General features: G+C 39.6%; 1 protein-coding gene across 1 annotated transcript; it reads right to left on the bottom strand.

Moving 5' to 3' along the window:
* Positions 1-6,027: 6,027 nt before the first annotated feature.
* Positions 6,028-11,864, bottom strand: tbx22 (T-box transcription factor 22). Its single transcript, XM_061788165.1, has 8 exons — positions 11,587-11,864; positions 11,159-11,357; positions 10,176-10,277; positions 9,754-9,928; positions 8,095-8,259; positions 7,374-7,438; positions 7,047-7,132; positions 6,028-6,978 (listed from the first exon to the last, which is right to left on the bottom strand). The coding sequence occupies exons 1-8, from the start codon at positions 11,711-11,713 to the stop codon at positions 6,458-6,460; spliced, it is 1,440 nt and encodes a 479-aa protein (XP_061644149.1). The 5' UTR covers positions 11,714-11,864; the 3' UTR covers positions 6,028-6,457.
* Positions 11,865-19,005: the final 7,141 nt, after the last annotated feature.

Below are 19,005 nucleotides of genomic sequence, written 5' to 3'. Positions count from 1 at the left end.
TCCAGCTCATGCTTCATTAAGGCTCAATACAGTCAGTCTTCTTCTCAGAACTTCAGACATTGTCATACACGCTTACACTAACACACACCTGATCCTGCCGCCCATTCCCTTTCTTCATCCTATTAAACCCTGCATGACCGTCACCTCACCCCTTCACCTGCTCAGATATTTCTTGCAGAGAAAACAGCCCACATGAACTTTTTACTTCTTGTAGACAGTCCGGTAACATCAGAATGAGCATGGCATTTGCTGCACATTTCCTTAATCTGTCTTGTATTATCACAAGTTTACTCAGGGAACCGTGGGCTCAAGCTAAATAAATGACTCGCTGTGCTGAAGTACCAAATGCACTACAGACACACGTTAAATTATTTTTTGTTATGTCATGTTTAGCAAACATCAACATGCTAAAAACAATCCTATAAAAAAAAATGCAAAAATATGAAAAAAAAAGAAAAAGCTAATCATTAGCATGTTACATCAAGTTGTGTAGCTGGTTGAAGATGAAAATCCTGACAAAAAAAAAAAAAAAACTTCTGAGAGCTTTTAATTTAACATTGCAATTTGCAGTAAATAATCATCTTAAGTGATGCCCTTATGTGGTCTTTCAAAAGAGACTGTAACAAGTGGAGCTGAATTGACACATTGACATGAGTGGCATTCTAACAGTCATGGAATGGTGCATGGTGGCGTGCGCGTGAGCGTGCGTGTGAGCGTGTGTGTGATACATATGGTAAAGCACTCAGTAGGTCTGCTGTTAGTCACACTCCTGCGTCTCAAATTGAATTAGCGTTGACAGCGCACAGTGTCGGCCGTGTGTTAGTATGTGTGTTTGTGTGTATGCGTGCGTGTGTGTGGGTGTGAGGTGAGGGGCGTTAGCTGTTGGCAGGCTGTCTGTCTTTGTGTGAAACAGACGAGAGAGAGAGAGAGAGAGAGAGAGAGAGAAGCTCGTCCCCCTGAAATCAATTAGTGTATATCCATAGCGGTGGTGGTGTGATGGGCACATCCTGTCGAGGGTAGACCAGACAGACAGCACCATCTGGGGTAGCAGCCAGGTCGACCCTGGGCTGACATGAAAGAGCTGGGGCAGAAGTAAAGGAGAGGAGTCCTCGGCAGCATTAAATCATGCTTTTCTTGCCACCACGTATACTTTACCCCATCCTATAACCTGCCATCTGATATGTCACCCAGAAAGAACCATTCTCATTCAATCCTCCTCTGCTCTTTTCGGTATTTGTTCCTGGAGTGATAACCTGTCATACACAGGACGCAAAAAGAGGGACCAATGATTTATCCATGATAGGCTAAAGGAATATCTAACTACTGCTCTTCCAAAAGACTTGATTTATGGGGTTTGGAAAACTCGGGCCGGAAAGTGTGCCTCTTATTCACAAACAAGACGCCAGGTCCTCACTCACTCATTCGGTGCAAGGAAGGTTTGTGTGCGTGTGTGTGTGTGTGTGTGTGGGGGGGGGGGGGGGGGGGGGGGGTATCAATAGCTTTTACTGCAAAAAAAAATAAATTACTACAGTAAATAGTGGTGGGTGCATATACGTGCGTAATTCTAATCCAATTTACACAGTGAAGAGCAAAAATTTCCATTTTCATTTGAAGTTTGAGTTAAAGTAAAAGTGCATTTCATGCATTGGTATTTTCTAGCTGGAAATACAAAAACAAGCAAATAAAAAAATAAATAAAGAACTTTAAGCAGTTGTTTTAAGAGATGACAATGAAACATTTACCTTTATTTTATTTATTTATTTATTTATTTACATTTGTCCCACAAAATGATCGAAGCAACTTTTAACATAAGCTCGAGAATTCTGATGAGCTATATATATTTTTAATTTCAGCAGTGGATATGCTTTTTTTTTAATTTTGGATATGCACATTTTTGTCAAAATGAAAAGAATATGACATTTTGTTTTAAAATCATTGAGTCAAAATACACTTTGTTTGCCCTTCTAAAATTTACCAAGTCTATGTTCACAAAATCCAATTGAATTCATAATATGGCCAGGAATAATGTTGGGCTAAACAATACATTTGCTTTGAAATAATGATCTTTAATCATTTTATTTATGGAAAATGTAGACTGAAAAAGTTTGAGTTTGACATGACAAGACAAATGTGAGGCAAGAGATCAAGTTTCAGTTTTTATTTCCAGATATTTACACCTGGATCTGACACATAACTTAGAAGATTAGTTGTAATGAAACACCTTTTTTGTAGGTTCGCAAACGTATTGGAACACATAGACTTCAAATATGTGAATAAGACTTAATATGTAGTGGCATATAGCCTTAATTATTCAATACCTACAAGTCTGACCCATTTATAATACAAAACTGTTGTATTCATTTGTGATGCTTTTCCAGGTTTACACCACAGTGTCTCTTGGCTGTGGTTTGTTTTTATCATTTTTACTCCCCCCAGTCTCCTCTAGCAGGTAAAAGCTGGCTCTATATGGTTTAAATCTGGATATAGACGTAGCCCGTCTAAAGACGTTCACTTCTTGCCTCTGGTGTTGGTTGTTTTGGGTCATTATCTTGCTGCAGGATTAAAAAGATCCTAAACGTATTTTTTTCTTTTTTTTTCTTTCTTTTAACAGTAATGATGACTGAGTTTGTTTTATTGCTGCTATCAGGTGTGGCATGAGTGAAGATTAATGAGGCCATCTAAGAAGAAGCCATGTAAGCCCAAGCCATGACATTACCTTTACTGTGTTTGTGTTTGGCATCATGAGAAGATTCTTTCTTTTCCCAAACTTTAGCCTTTTTATCACTTTGGCAATATTTTTTGTCTCATCGATCCAAATCTTTACCTTGAACTTTTAAATTTGTGGGGCAAATTCCAACCTAGCCTTCCTGTTGGTGGTTTGCATCTTCAACCTCTTTTGTTAATGAAGTCTTCTGTGATCGACAATTTGTAATACCTTCACTCCTGGCATCTGGATGTTGTTGCTGATGACACTAACCATTATTTTAGGTCAGGTCTTTCTTTATAGCGCTCCAAATTGTCGACTGCTGTCAAATGTTGTTTTCCATGGTTTACCCATTTGACATGTTTTGCTCAGTACACTACTGGTGTGTTTCTTCAGGACATTCCAAATGGATCTATTTGGTTTTGCCACTTTTTGGAAAGGGCTCTGATTGTCTCGGTTTCACAGTTGTTTGCTTTTCACCCATGGACATCGTTTTAATGTCGGTTACTCCTCTCTCTGTCTCTCTGTCTCTCTGTCTAAGTCTCACACACACACACACACACACACACACATACACACACGCACGCGCACACACACACACACACACACCTACACACACATGTAGTACCAGTAGTTGCTGACATACTACAAGTACTAGGAGCATGTGTTTACCATCCTCATGCAACATGCAAAGTTCTATATCTCCCATTGCTTTGTTAAGCATATGCTACGAGCACCCACTGATGAAAATGTCCAAGTCTGTGATGAGCATTACCCAGGTGCAGTCTGTAAAAGCACAAAAGATAGTGCCATGGCAAGTGACTCAGAAGCAGAAGAATTTCAGTACCCTGGAGGCGCACGCCTGCTTGATTGGTCTCTAGAAGAGCACTTAATAACTGTTAAACTGCCCTTGCTTTTCACATTACTCACTTAGTGTAATTCAATTTCAGCCACAGCTGTTTTCACTCTAAACTTTACAGCTGAGGTCAGTCATGTTCAATAATCTGACCCAATAAATAACCATCTTTTATTACGTTTGTAACTAAAATAGCATCCAGTGTAAACAAGATTCAGAGAGCCAAATACAAGTCGGGCTGAAGGCCACGTGTAAATCTATGTGCTTGTGAGACCCTATACAGCAGCTATTATTAGAAGATAACTTGCATGTATGTGACGTGTGTGAGCGAAGTGTATGTTAATCTAATGAAGGCAGAGTATATTTACACTTCCAGACTAGCTTCTCCCATTTCAGGATGCCATTTCACATGATTGGAAGCAAATGACTTCAGGGTCAATTTTCTCTCCCTTCACTCCTTGTCAATCAGACTTGGCCAGTTTAGGAACTTCCTACCTGTGTTATTACAAAGTTGAATCAGCATAGGTTTCTTTACTGTTTTAGCCAACAGTTTCAAGAATATCATGCTGACATGACAGCAAGCGAATTAGCCAAACGGGTGGGTTCTCAAAATTCAGGTAAAACATTTTCAACAGACTTCACGTAATAACTTTTACATGCTTTTAAACTCAAATGCACTTTATTTGAAAGAATGTACTTATATCAGAAAGTTGAAATAAAAGAAAATCAGTGCCAGAATACACAATTTATGTCAGCAGCTACTTATCTTAGCATGAAAAAGAAAGGGGAAAGTAAACAAGGAAACAGCTCAAATTGTCAAGATACTGTATTCTCATCCCCTCCCTTATTCACAGAATGCTATTATACTTTCTTTAAATTATGAAAGAGAAGGTCTTTGGCTATATCACTCCATTTATCATCTTAGTATCTAAGCACCATTCAAGTATTAAGAAATTACAGAAGTATCTATCTTTTCACCTTGTGAACTGAGCATATTTCCCCAATATGATGAACAAGACCTTTAGTACTGAATACAAAGCAAGTGCACAGGTGTGTGTGTGTGTGTGTGTGTGCGTGTGTGCGTGCGAGCGTGCGTGCGTGTGTGTGTGTGTACTATTACTGCATATATTGGAGGCAGGTGCAAAGTTCAGCTGTCACGGTATGAAAGCAATTTGTTTAATTGAAAAATCAGGAATTAGTTGGGAGTTAAAACTGATTGTCCTGCATAGGCAAACATGGAAATGACAGTCAGTATCAAATAGCAGCCCAGATTACATGTCTGCAAACAAAGGGCAGGCTGTTTGATAGCAACGCACCTGACCGCTCACTCAAAAGCAGGCAATCCCAGCCTGAGTTCTTCAATTAACTTCTTCCTGCTATTTCCACGTCCAGCACGCATTAGCTCACTGTCATGCTCGGCCATGACAAGGTAATTGCTGTTTGGCTATGAGCGTTTGTCGGGAAACAGGTCATTTCCCCTGCTTTACCCAAATCGAGATTCCTAAAAGGAGGGGTGTGAGTCTTGAGCTCAATCAGGGAATTGTCACTTCTGACCAGCTCAGACTAGTCTTCATATCTTGTTCCGAAAGTCTTTAAAAGTGTCAGATAGAAGTATTCATTTACTAACAATAATGGAACTGCTGTAGCAATAATTACAATAACGACAACACGGCTATTTCACAGAAGCTGTTTTCTAGTCCTTGCATAAATAGTCTTCTAAAAGAACAACATGTGAATGACTTTAAATAACTTCACTGTTATTTGTAGTAAAGGATTATGCTCTCTCTGGGCTATTTTTCAGCAAGATGACCTGTAGCAAAACCCTGTCCAGCCCACTTTCCTACGAGAATTTGTTTTCATATCATCATGTTAGAAACGGTGCAGAACTGTGGCTTGTTCAATAACACTGGGGAACAATTTTAAAAAAAAAATTATGTTGAGTTAGATTTGTATGCTGATTAAAACTAACTTGGCATGCTGATTCCAAAATTGCAGTCATTGTTTTTCTAGCACGTCAAGTTTTTTCTCCACAGCTTACTCTCCAGATAAGCAAAATTCCAATGATTAGCTGTAGTAAGACTTGCCAGCTGATTACGATTGGACTCATCTACAGCTACGTGGCAACTTGTTTGTGCAGTCACAATTGAGACAGTGTGGTGAGAGGTGTGTGCAGCTCCCAATAGGGCAGTACTATCACTATCTGCAAACAGAAAGCTAGCATAGTATGAATTAAGAGGATTTGTGGCATATCCTTTGTAAAACATAATAGTGTTAAATAAACATTCCAGTCATGCCTGTTTTTTTTTCAGATTTCATTGTATGTCAATATTCGAAAAGTTTTATAAAGCAAGCACGTATCTGTTAAATACAGTATTTATTATTATTATTATTATTTTTTAAACGGGGAACTCTAGTTCACAAACTTGACGTGATAGAGAAAAACTGAGATCGGTTTTGGATTCCGCACCCAAAAATTAGTTAAAAACAGCTGTCCGACCTAACTCAATAAAAACTGTGTTCCCCAGTGTATAATCCAACTGAATTATTGTAAAAGTGACTTCCCTTCAAATCTATATTTTGGAATGCTGGTATAATTGTTCATGCAGTATTTATCAGTTAGTTTAACATAGACTATACTCCACAGGTCAGATGCTTTTTTTGGTTACACATTTACATTGGCCCAATGGAAGGTTTTGGTTTTGAGTGCAGACTTCTTTCGGATCTGATTTTTTTTTTCCTTTGGCAATTTGCACCACGGACACAGTGCTCAAAATAGTTTTTAAATACAAACAATCCCTTCGGTGACAGCTCTCTCTTGACTGCCTCTAATGGGTGTTTCCCAGAGAGCAGCAGCACCCTTTGCTTTGGCTTGTTACTGTCATTTGGGCTGGAGACGGTCAGAGACGGTGGTTGGTGGCCAGATGCCATGAAGGTTGCCGCAGTAGGGCCTCTGTGTTGTCTTCAGCTAGTTTGCTGTGTCGGGAAATAGTTGTGAGTTGAGGGTTCAAGGGGAAGCTATAGCGGTAAAGACAATATGGGCCAGCACTTTCTGATAGATGAGGCAGTAAAGAGGAAGCGGATCCTTGAGGGCTGAGCGGGCCGGGGAGGGGGATCAAGCAGGGAGGGCTCGATCGAGAAAGACCCGGATCCCGTTTTTTTCCCTGCAGCATAGAGAAGAGCGGGGGGTCTGTTAGTGGGGACACTGGCAGGCCTCTGAGTCTGTCTGCTCCCAGGGAGGAAAAGGCTCTGCTGGGCAATGCGGAGTTGGTCGAAGCTTTTCCGTAGAAAGGAAGCGCTAGAGTTTGAAGAGCGGCGTCCTGGCAGGAGAGCGTTGAGAATGAAAGAAGGGATGATGACGATGAGAGGGGAAAGAAACTCTTCAGTGGGGAAGCGGCGCTGGTTGGGGACCCCAGGCTGCCTGTTGACAGATGTCAGACATGAATGAAAACAGACCGAACACAAGAAATAATGCGACCTGCAGGATACCTTGAAGCTGTATGGCAAATGGCTTGAACTCCATGCTGAGAGGGCTTCTCCAAGGATAAGACTCCAGTAAACCATCCAACACTCCCCTATCCACACAAAAACAAACATAAATATCTTAAGGAAATAGGGAAAATCCTAATTCCGGATATTTACTGTAAATACTGGCTATGTGAGGTATAACATTCTGCAGTGCACATGCAAACTTCATATAAGGGTTTTATGTAATATCACATTTCCGTGGTCCAACTTAACATCTCTCTTGGGCCCAGTAGTGGAGTGTTTTCTGCAGCTATAACACGTATTGGTGTTATGTGAGGTTTCCTCTACCTATTCCTTCCTGGATCCCTGAAGCCCTTGGCAAACGGGTTCCTGTCAATCTTCAATTTGGTGATCTTGCCCAGACATGAGGAAAAGATTTGTTAGATTGGATATATGCTAGACTAGCAACAAGCTCTGTTTTAAACAGCACAGTGAGTGGCAGAGTTCTCCAGCTGATGGACTACATCTCCCACCATCACCTGGGGTGCTCTGCCATGTCATATAAGGTTTGCATGTGAATTTTTTTCACCACTGCCTTAAGAGGCTCTGGACCCACTCAGGCAACCCACTCACAGATCACTATTTAGTTTCTGTAATAATACCGTCACCGATCGCAAAAGTGAACCTTGATGAAAAGGGCTGGCACTCCCGGTGGTGGCCGTCTGTTACCAACAGCAAGGTCAGCTCAACCACACAGGGACACACACACACAAACACAAAAACCGGTACAATTTATGATGTTACGCCATGAACAAAGGCCTCATCGCCTTCAAGATGTTGAGATTAAAACTTTGTGACCTCAGACAGACCAGAGCTGCTGACTGAATCAGCATAATAATCACCGCACATCTGCTTTTGGAATATATTTGGCAAAGAAAATATTTTTTTTTCTTTTTTTTTCAAATTGTTAGCCGAACTCGGTTGTCAAAAAAAAAAAAACCTTTGGATGTAATTACTCTGCCAGCCATTTTGACATGCAATGGAATCATGCCGTTTCAGTGAGTGTTACCTGTTGATTCTGATAGGCTGTGACGGTGGTGAACTCGGTTTCTGGGAAGGAGAAGCTGAACACTCCCTCAGCAGGCAGCGACTGGATCTGGGACAAGTCCATCCTTGGGTCATGCTGGATGATGTGCACGCGTGGCTTGTACTTATGCATAGACTGTAGAATTATCTGGAGCAAGAGAAGCTGCTATTATACATTAGCTCTATTTTTCTGTAATTTAAATATTAATATGCAAATTAACATGCAGGATTTGGTGTAACAATGTTTCAAAAAAAAAAAAACACATACTTTCCTAAAACCTCAACCGATGTCATCAGCTAGTTTAACCTATCGTCTAAACTTGTCATTTTAAAAAAAGGAAAGCAGCAAATAAAAAAATTAAATCAGACCATTCATTTTTGTCGGACAAAATGAAATCATACATACCACAATATTGAACCCTGGTAAAGGGTAAAACTACTGTATGAACCCATTTGCTTATATTCCTGATTGTCAACACATTATATTAAATTACCTATTCTGAAAGAAAAAACAAAAAACAAAAAAAAAACACCTGAGCCAAACCGTTTTGTGTTAAGTGTGTCGTGATTTTCTTCTGCGATTCAAGATGGTACAGTATCTTCAGTAAGTTGCCAAACTGCAGTGTTACCAAATCAACTCATAAATATGGGGCTAATTCATACCCCTGATCTTTTTAAGTCAATATTATTTTAAATAACAACAATGTTGTTCATTTGCTTTTGATTCTGAAAATAATATGGACATATCAAGTAATTTTATGGTTTATAATAAACTGATTAATTATTATTGTTCATTGATTTTTTTTTAAAATCAAACTTCCACTGTAATGAATCATTGAGTTGAATCCTTACAGATTAATAATTTTCCCCAAAATACGTTTGTCTCATTGAACATTTTATTTTATTTTTTAGATTAAAACAGTCTACTCTCTTGTTCATTTTCTCTTTTTATTTTGGATCTAATTTTATTTTTAAGTGCAAAACCAAATGAACCTGGACATTTTTTTACCCATACATTCGATTAAATTATTTTTATAAATATAACATTTTACGACCAAACATTTTCATAAAGAACGATACAAATTAAGGAACAGTTTCAATCAGGCAATTCGAGCCACACAAAAAAGTATAAGTAATTTTCGGTTGCACATAAAATGTGCTAAACTGATGTAACTCTCCACTGTTCCGAAAAAGAAATACTCAAATAATATGTTAAAGACATTTTAATCATGTGCAACTGATGTACATGTTTGAATTAAGCAAAATACTTTTACCCCCCAGTGCATTCATATAAAAATCAACATGTTATACATTGGCCAACATAAAGCTAAGCTTTCCTGCGTGGAATGAAGGATTGTGATGCTGTGTGTTACTTTCTACAATTTTATGTTCCTGAATTCAGTGCATTTTTCTGAAAAATAATGAATCCATGCACAATTTTGAGATTAATTTTATATTAACGTCAAACATGGGCATGATTGATACTTTACCCTTCTCTCATAAAGAATTGTTCAGGTTTAAATTCAATTCATGAGGGGGAAACAATTATGCCAGTTTTCATTCTGCAAGCACAACCGAGAAACAACAAGATATTGACTCATTCGTAAAAAGTCAGTAGCCAGAAGGCACCGAGTCGACTTACATGCCCCTTGTCGTCCATCTCGTTGTTGGTGAGTTTAACTCGGTCAAAGCTGATCACCTGACGCATCCACGTCTCTCCGGCGCACGGCGAGTCTGCGTGCACGTAGAGCCGCGGTGAAATGCACGAGTGGTCTGTGTTTCCTGCCACCATCCACTGCGAGCTGTGGTAAACGTACCTACAAGGGTGTATATGTTCATATATTGGAAAAAAAAATAACGATCATAGAAACAAACGAATAGGTTGCCATGTCAAACTATTGATAGGCCTGCTAGGTTGTTGAGAGAGAAGTATTATTTTGGATTTGGGGTCAGTGTCTCTAATACCTAAGTGGATTTCTTACATGTAATTGAAGCAAAAGCTTTTCCACACGCACGCACAGACACACACACACACACAATGTTTTATATCATAAATAGACAGACCTATAACGTTTAGAGTCTACGGGCATGACGTCCATTGCGATGTAATACTGCTGGCATGGGTCCAGATTCCGCACTTTGACACGAACGGATGGGAACATTCTCCTACAGGCGTGAGGGAAAATGCAATTTCAGTGCAACTTTCAAGTGGATTGAAATACATGTGTGTTAAAAAAAACACACACAAACTTTCTGTGTGGTTACGGCCAAATTCAGATCAAAGGTTGAGGTCGAGGCCCCTGTGTGGGACATCAGCACTCTCGAGATTTATGACGCATTTTCTCGGTAATTAAATTAACGGAACCCAGATTTTAGCTGGTTAAAGCTCACTAAGTCATTTTAGTGGGCAAAAAAAAAACACATGGCTAATTTTAAAACTGCATGATTTCGTTAATATATTATTAGTTGTAAAGACTATACATTTGATGAAATGTGTTTCAAGGTAAGCAATTTTAGTGAAGTGAATTTGATAAATAAATACTTTTGTAATCGCAAGGTGTCTAAATAGGGAGAACAGGAGATTTGCTGCATATTCTTAATGCCTATAACTTGCCCAATTGGTTTGGAAAGTACCGACTTGTTTTTTCACCGTATGTACTTTCAATTCTGTTTCAAACTTGATGAAAGCCTGCCTGTCTATACAACACCATGCTGTTTGCAAAATATTTCATTTATGTATAATAATTTGATGCCATTGGGAGTGACTTGAATGTCATTGTCCCCCCTTAACTTTTTTTTTTTTTTTTTTTTATTATAAGCAGAGACTTCAAAATCGTAAGTGATTTAAAATGAACACCTGCTGATGATGTAAACAAATATAGTTTGCTATATGTAAAACTACTAATGTGTTTATGAAAATATATATTGCATATTATTTGAGTGCGGGGGGGGGGGGGGGGCAGTGTCTCTAAAATGTTGATACACTTCGATTTCTTTTATCTGTAAAACAATGTTCTTTATCAACGTAATTGTCCAAAGCAGATTACCTTCCAGCTTTGGTGATGATCATTTCCGTGCCGATCTCAAAGAATCTCTTCCAGAGCTCCGAGCCCTGCAGCTCGACCCGGACCTCTCTATCCGGACTGCACTCGCTTTCTTTGGGCTTGCTCGGTAACCCGGCCGCCTCGGCCTCCGTGACCTGTAAATCCACCTGCTTCGTCTGGGCGAGCGGACACGCTGCTGATCCTTACAGTGAAATCATCCACTCCTTAATTACACGTGTCAATGTTACACGTGATACAAATATGTTCGAAAATTGTGGCATCCCGCTGTAAAATAATTATCTCGCAAACACGTGGGTGTGGATTATTTGGAAATTAGATTTGAGATGTTTATTTTTTGGTCTTAATTATTGCAGGTCGGTGTAAATTAAATTCGTGCAACAAATGCATTGTTATTTGTGTTTGTCCCTCACCGGCAAAGATGCTCGCGTCAGCGTCAGCGTCTGACATTTTCATCCTCTTGCAGGGTCTCCCCACCAGCGCTTCGACGGAAAAGGCGTGCGCCTTGGAGCTGAGACCTTGCATTTTGGCCAGCGACATCCCGCGAGTTGTGTCCGAATCTTGACTCGGCTTTTGGGCATTCAGGAGCCGCAGCAGAACCTCAGCACCGCAGGGAGCTGCTCTCCCCCTCTCGCTTCGCAATTAAGCCGGTTCCATTCCATGTGTTGTCCAAGATGTTCCCGTACATCCAAGTCCTTGATTGTTGACACGCCTCCCCCTTGCTTCACTACATTATCCCCCTATCCCCTTGATTCGTCTCAGAGGTCTTCCTTTCCTCTCCCTCCGTGGGCTTGTTCCACTATTTGCGTCACAGGAGAGCAAGAGAGAGGGAGGGAGATCCAGCGCGCATTCCTCCACTTGGATGGTCTGCGCAGCCCCCCACCCCCCAACTCCCCCTCCACAAATCACACAACATTTATTACACGAAATGAAATGTAAATGTAAATTTTTAAAATATCTCCCAAGTCCGCAAATTTCATCACCCACAATCAACAGGCGATATTTGATTTGTTCTCACGTTGATTTTGGTGTTGTTGTTGTTGTCCCCCCCCCCCCCCCCGCCCCCCAAAGAATTTACTGAACTGAATATTAATTGAGGCATTAAGAAGTTAGTAAGTCAGTGGCACATCGTTTCAAAGGAGAACAAATGACGAGAAATATTTATTTATTTATTTATTTTCTATTTTTATTTTTTTTTTTACATTTGACACACTGGAAAACTGCAACACCACTTGATACCTAAAATTCAAAAAGTAGTCCAGGCCAAACGATGGAACCCAATATGACGCTCATGAGTGTGTTTGATTGAATTAAATGTTCCGAATTGCTTTGTTTTGTTTTCATCAAATTGGACGCTTTTCCGTTGCTTTTAAGGCGTATGCATAAACAGAGAGAACATTTCGGAGCACTCATGGTTAATTAGAGGTACAAATATGTTAGTCTGTTTATTCAGACCATCTGTAAGGTGAAATATCACCACATTTATTTCGCAGCAAACATATCCTATATTAATTTGAAGACTTTCCTTTATGCCGCTTCTTGTGCCCCGTTTCTCTCGTGTAAGAGTGGGTTTCTTTTTTTTTCCTTTTTTTTCTTTCCTCTCTCTTTCGCGGTGACCGGTGATTTGTGCGCCAGTCTGGTTCTCATAAATGCGGAGATCGGATGGAGTTTGGCGCACTGGGGGAACTGGGCCGTAATGACAGCTCGGGATTATTACATTACTGCTCGACATGAAATAGATCCGCTTTACACAAATAAAAGTCGGCGCGGGCTCTATTTAAAATGTTTTAAATCACATGATATAATTGCTCTGAGGAGAAAACAAATGAGCGCTGTGTTTACAGCACGCTCGGTTTGGTTGGTGATGGAAATCTACGACAACAGCCGGGAAATGGAGAACTATGTCCAACAGAAATCACATGTTCTCTGTCATCATAACCCGGTTTCGGGACCGCAGCCTGGATTTAAGTTTATTCTCTCCCGGTTTGTCATTTGCTTTCAAAGTGCATCCCAATAAACCTGCGGTCTATATAAGGGAAATATGCAACTAGAAATAACCATACGCAGGCCCTTCATGAAGGAATATAGAGGAAGAAAAAATCGATAGATAGTTTTTTCCTTCCTCATACTTTAGGTGAGATACTGTCTTCCTAGACAGACCGTAAATCACCATGATGAGATCATTTGGTGTCAGTTTGAGTGATTTGGGGCGTTCAAGTGATGTCTGGCCCGCTCCTATAAAGAAAACAGGGAAATCATTGTGGTTGCTTAAGCCTTTATGATTCTCAATTCAGGAGCAATCTGCATTTCCTCTGATTAAGCACAACAAACAGTTTGGCAGAAACATAAGTAATGCTCAAATCCACTTTAGCACGGGCCTCAAGTTGCCATTAATGCGTAAGTTATGTGACTTTAAGAGCAATACGCTCTCTGTTCACTTTGCATCATCAAACCGATGAGTTACTGTCTATCTGCACAAATCAACACGCCATAATGGCTGTTGGCCTTTAAATGCATGTCACCTGATAGGAATCAGAGGCTTATACATATAATTTATTGCAGTAATCTTTACTCCGTGAACGAATCAATTATGCATCACATTTTAAATGTGTAGTTTACATTCGCTTGACTTCTGTTCAGACAGCGTGCATGGATTCAGTTACCACTTATTGATGATGCATGTGAATGTGAGTGTGATTTGTTGTTCGTCTCTATAAGTGCCTTGAAGTAGTATTTGCCCCCTTCTCAAATTCTTATCTTTTGCATAGTTACCCCACTTGTAATGTTTAAGATCATCAAACAAATGTAAATATCATACAAATACAAACCAAGTAAATGATTTTAAAATTCAAAATTCAAAGCTGTATGAAGAAGTAATCCCCCCTTTGTTAAATCATGAATACAGTGAGGTCAATCACATTTTTTGGAAAGCTGATTTCATTTCATTGACCAAAGCCTGATTACCTCCACACCTGCTCAATGAAGAAAAAAACTGAAATAGAGCTCAAATTGCTGCCACAAAATGCCATGATCAAGAGAAATTCAAGAACGGATGAAAAGTAAAGTAAGTGACATCTATTAGTCTAGAAATGGTTACAAAATCATTTGTAAAGCTTTAGGACTCCAGCGAACCACGGTGAGAGCCATTGGCCACAAATGGAGTAAACATGGAACAGTGGGGAACTTTCCCAGGAGTTACCCAGAGAGCACAGTGACAACTTATCCAGGAGGCCACAGAAGAACCCAGGACAACATGTAAAGAACTGCAGGCCTCCCTTGCCACAGTTAAGGTCAGTGTTCATGACTAAACAATAAGAAAGACACTGTGCAAAAATGGCATCCATGCCGGAGTTCCAATGTAAAAAACACTGCTGATCAAAAAGAAAATAAAGGCTAATCTTTCTTTGGCAAAAATAATAATAATAAAAAAAATATATATATATATATATATATAAATCTGAATGACTCCCAAGACTCTTGAGAGAATATTCTGTTGACTGACAAAATGGAAGTTGAAGATTTTGGAAGGCCTGTGTCTCGTTACACCTGGCATAAATGTTACACAGCATTTCAGAAAAAGAACATATACAGTGTGCCCACAGTCAAACACGGTGCTGGTCAGGTGATGGTGTGTGGCTGCTTTTCTTCTTCAAGACCTGGATGAGTTGCTGTGAATTGATGGAAGGAGAATGTTTGGCCATCAGTTTGTGACCTCAAGCTGAAGTGCGCTTGGGTTCTTCAGCAGGACAACGATCCGAACTTCTGAATGGCTTGGTAAAAAAAAAGGTTTTTGAGTGGCCTAGTGGCCCTGGACTTGAATCCAATTGAACTGTGGCTTGCCCTTAAAAAGGCTGTTCATGCTGAAAAACCCTCCATTATTGCTGAATTACAACAATTCTGTAAGAGTGGGCCAAAATATCTCCACAGAGCTTTAAAGGACACATCGTCTGTTATAGAAAATGCTTGATTTCAGTTGTTGCTGCTGAGGATGGCCCAACCAGTTTATAGGTTTAGGGGACCATTACTTTTTCACACAGGGCCAGGTAGCTTTGAATAGTTTTTTTTTTCTTAATACATAAAATCACCATTTAAAAACTACATTTTATGTTGACTTTGGTTATCTTAGTCTGATATTTACATTTTTTCGATGATCTTAAACATTGGGAAAACAATGCACTCCTCAGACCCTGAGCAGGATAAGCAGTATTGGAAATGAATGGATGGACATTTGAAAAGGTTATTCACTATTTTTTAATGATTTGCTGCAGACTTGAAGAATGTCTGTGGGAATTTATGTCAATTCATCCGGAAGAACTATTAGAGTTAAAGGTTATTGATGTTGGGATGATCTCTTGTCTTTGATTGGTTTGAGGTCAGGACTCTCCTGTTCTTCTACACCAAACTCATTCAGCTTTGAGCACTCGTGGGGCACAGAAATGTTCAAAAGGAAGGGTCACGGTAGTTTCCTCAAAGTTGGAAGCTGTTGTCCAAAATGTTTGGTAAGAATTTGGATTCAGGGAAAACTGAAGCTCCTTTTCCACCGTAAAATACAGCAGCTACGTGAGTCATCGTTATTTATTGTATCTTGCTCCTTTCCTGATGTATTAATTAATTCTTTTAGTGGTTCCTAACTTTATATGCCCTGTACCTCTATACAATGAAAAAATACTTTTTTTAATTATCAGTTGCACGTGATTCAAATGTAGTCAACTGACTTCATTTCCCCCTTCTTTTCCTTGAAATAATCAAATAATATACTGTATGTTAGTTTAACATATTTGCATCATGTGCAACCCATGTACATGTTTGAATTATATACATTCAAAGGTTTTTGCAGTGTAGAAAACCTTTTATCTATTTTTGCAGGCCCTGCAAAGACAATATTAATAATTTGAACACCGGCCTTATGACCACTTACAATCTAGCTAGGTCCAATATATAAAAGCTCTATCAAATATTCTGGCTTTACAACAACAATAGCACTCACTCTTGAATGTGCAGTGCAGGTATAAATTTAACACAATATATTCTAATTGTGGCTGTAATTTGCAGTGGTACAGATCACACACACATACACAAACACACACACACACAGACACACGCACACACTGCATATACTGTATACAGTGCTCAACGACTTTAATTAGATTATTGAGAGCTGTTTCAGCGATGATTCAGCACCATGAAGTGCTTTAATGCAGCTCTCAACGTTTTACCATTTTGACCAGTAATAAGAACTCTAAAAACAGAATTAACTCTTTTATACCTACGTTTGAACAGGCTCACTGGGCCCTTCTGAAATGTCAGTAATTAATCCAGCATAACATCCAACCACTAAAATATTTAAAAAGTTTTTTAAAAAAACAACTTTGTATTAAAGAAAAATATGCAGTGTATGTATTTCAATTCAAAATTGAAAATTGCTGAATCAACTTTTCAAACCTCCTGAACTGTATCTTGCACCCCTCTCTTTTGGGAACCACTGCAGATGGGTGTCTATTCTTTTCCATTTGGTGTACTTTGACCTTTATGAACACATCAGTCAATAAATGAGTGTTATTTTGTCAGCATGACAAGCGGAATATGAATCTGCAGTACTTGATTCACGTGGCTATAGCGCACAGTGTCTGCTTATGTGAGAACTGGTGCCCAGCAAGAATCACAAGCAACCTGGCACCCACAGCAGGCGTCTTTCTGCACTTTTAGCAAACACATGCACACCAAAATAATATGCGAATGTGAGTTTATAAACGGGGCTGTCTGTCTGTTGCTAAGTGCTGAGTGGATGTGACAGGACCTCCTGATGGTTTGTTTTAACTTAGGTCCTGATGCTGAGCAGTTAGTATGTGTTTGTGTGTCGGGGAGTGTGAGGGTTGTTCTGGGCATGGGCTGCGGGAGCGGATGCCCACTCGCTGCCAAATGTCAAACTTCCAGCCGCCGTCAGCTGTGAAATATGTGGAGTGTTTGAGTATATTAAATGCTGGGCACACTTAGTGTACTGTAGCAATAACACTTTATATGCTGTTCTCATTGTTTTCAACAGTTGTTCCTTTAGCAAATATCTTCGGGTGTTTGTTATTCACCCTGGCACTCTGTCATGTAAAGAGAGTGTGCCAAAACCTCCAAAGTAGATTTGGAAGAATGATGAAATCAAGAGTGGAATGCATGCAGTAAAATCTTCCTACATGACTGATTACGGTGACAAATTCTTCTGACCCTGACATTTCATCAGCTGCATGCAAGTGTGTAATGTCCCATCTGTAACTCATAAACTCCCTCTTGTCCTCTCCTTGCTGATACAGCTGTCGGCACATTTTCTTGACACAATGCGGCAGCTTCAGCAGCTCTAATGGGAAAGTAAATGTAAGCTGTTGTCCTTTGGTGCGCGCAGTGGTTCAGTGACCCTTGATTTTCTGTTTAAAATGATACAATTCTCCCCACAATGAACCATCTTAACTTGACTCCTGCAGTAAATTGATGGATGAGAAAGAAGGAACCAAATATTAAAAATACCGACTTGAAGACTTTCCAGAATATTTTTGAGTGTGCCTATGAAAATATTTGCCCATTCATCCAGATGTCACAAATGTTGGACCTGAGAAACAGTTGACTGACACATATCACAAAGGTTTTTGATAGTTTGCATATTTTATATTTCACTTGGATGCCACTTCATTATCAATGCAAAAGTATCATTGCTCCTTCCCTTGATTCACCATTGTTTCAGGAAATTATTTTATTGTGCTTTCTGATTGGCTGAAATAGCCTTCTAGTTAATGGTGCTCCAGCTTTGGCATGTGCTCGCCTGCGAATGCATTTTAATGGGGACAGAGAACCTGGAATGAAAGTGTTTTTATTTTTAAATTTTCATAGTGTTTTAACGGATTATTGTAAGTGGTATGCGTCCCAATGTTTCCACCCATTTATTGTTGCAGGATCTTTATGATCATATTGGCAGTAAATGTGATTTCTTGTCGACATAACAAATGTTTTAGAACCACAGCATAGTGTTTAGTTCAATATCCAGGGACCCATAAAAATCATAAAGTTTCTGTTACATCAATTGAGCAATCTTTTTTTTTCTGTCTTGCAACCACATGGAAATATTAAATGCCTGCCTGCCATAGCCCTTTAATATGACTACACTGTTCTTGCTTTTTAGCTCTTTGAAGACTCTTCAGATTTATGGTTTAGTTTAATTTTTGGAGAATTACCAACCAACAATTGCAGTAGTCATCCTCTCTTGAGATCGAATATGTGTTGTCTACTTTTAATGTACAACCTCAGTGCTTCAACTTCAGGTCTGTGGGCTGGCAGCGTTCAGTGAGCCTTTGCAAGAGGCCTTGTCCCGCCTTTCCTCTACCCACAGTTTGGGGAGATTTAATGGCTCATATGCCACGGCAACCAGCCTTTACTGGTTGTGTCTGCCTCACCTTGGCTGAGGGAAAAAGGAGTGATGAGAGTAAAAGGAAAAAGGAGAAGAACCTCTCTGCCAAGACACAGGCACTTCTCTCACCACAAGTGTGTTGTGAATTATCTTAACCCTCTTTTGTCTCTTTTTCCTAAGCTTCTCACTATGCTTTGCTCAGTCTCCCCGACAGTATTTAGACACGTATAGATCAACGCCTGTCCACAACACTTTCTCATCCTAATCCTGGCTGTGTGTTCTTCTCTTTTGTTTTGATTGTTAATTATTTTTGATGAAAATTGCATTCCCCTCTCTGACTGGCAGTAACTGTGGGGTAAATGGTTGTGGTTCAAAGAAACAAAAGCAGACGTAATTGGTAATGAAAGTCAGACTCGGCATCTCAGTCAGAGGCTCCTTGTTTGAG

The sequence above is a fragment of the Phyllopteryx taeniolatus genome, chromosome 10, assembly GCF_024500385.1.
Source record: "Phyllopteryx taeniolatus isolate TA_2022b chromosome 10, UOR_Ptae_1.2, whole genome shotgun sequence".
Taxonomy (NCBI): domain Eukaryota; kingdom Metazoa; phylum Chordata; class Actinopteri; order Syngnathiformes; family Syngnathidae; genus Phyllopteryx; species Phyllopteryx taeniolatus.
This window is presented reverse-complemented; position numbering and strand designations above follow the sequence as displayed.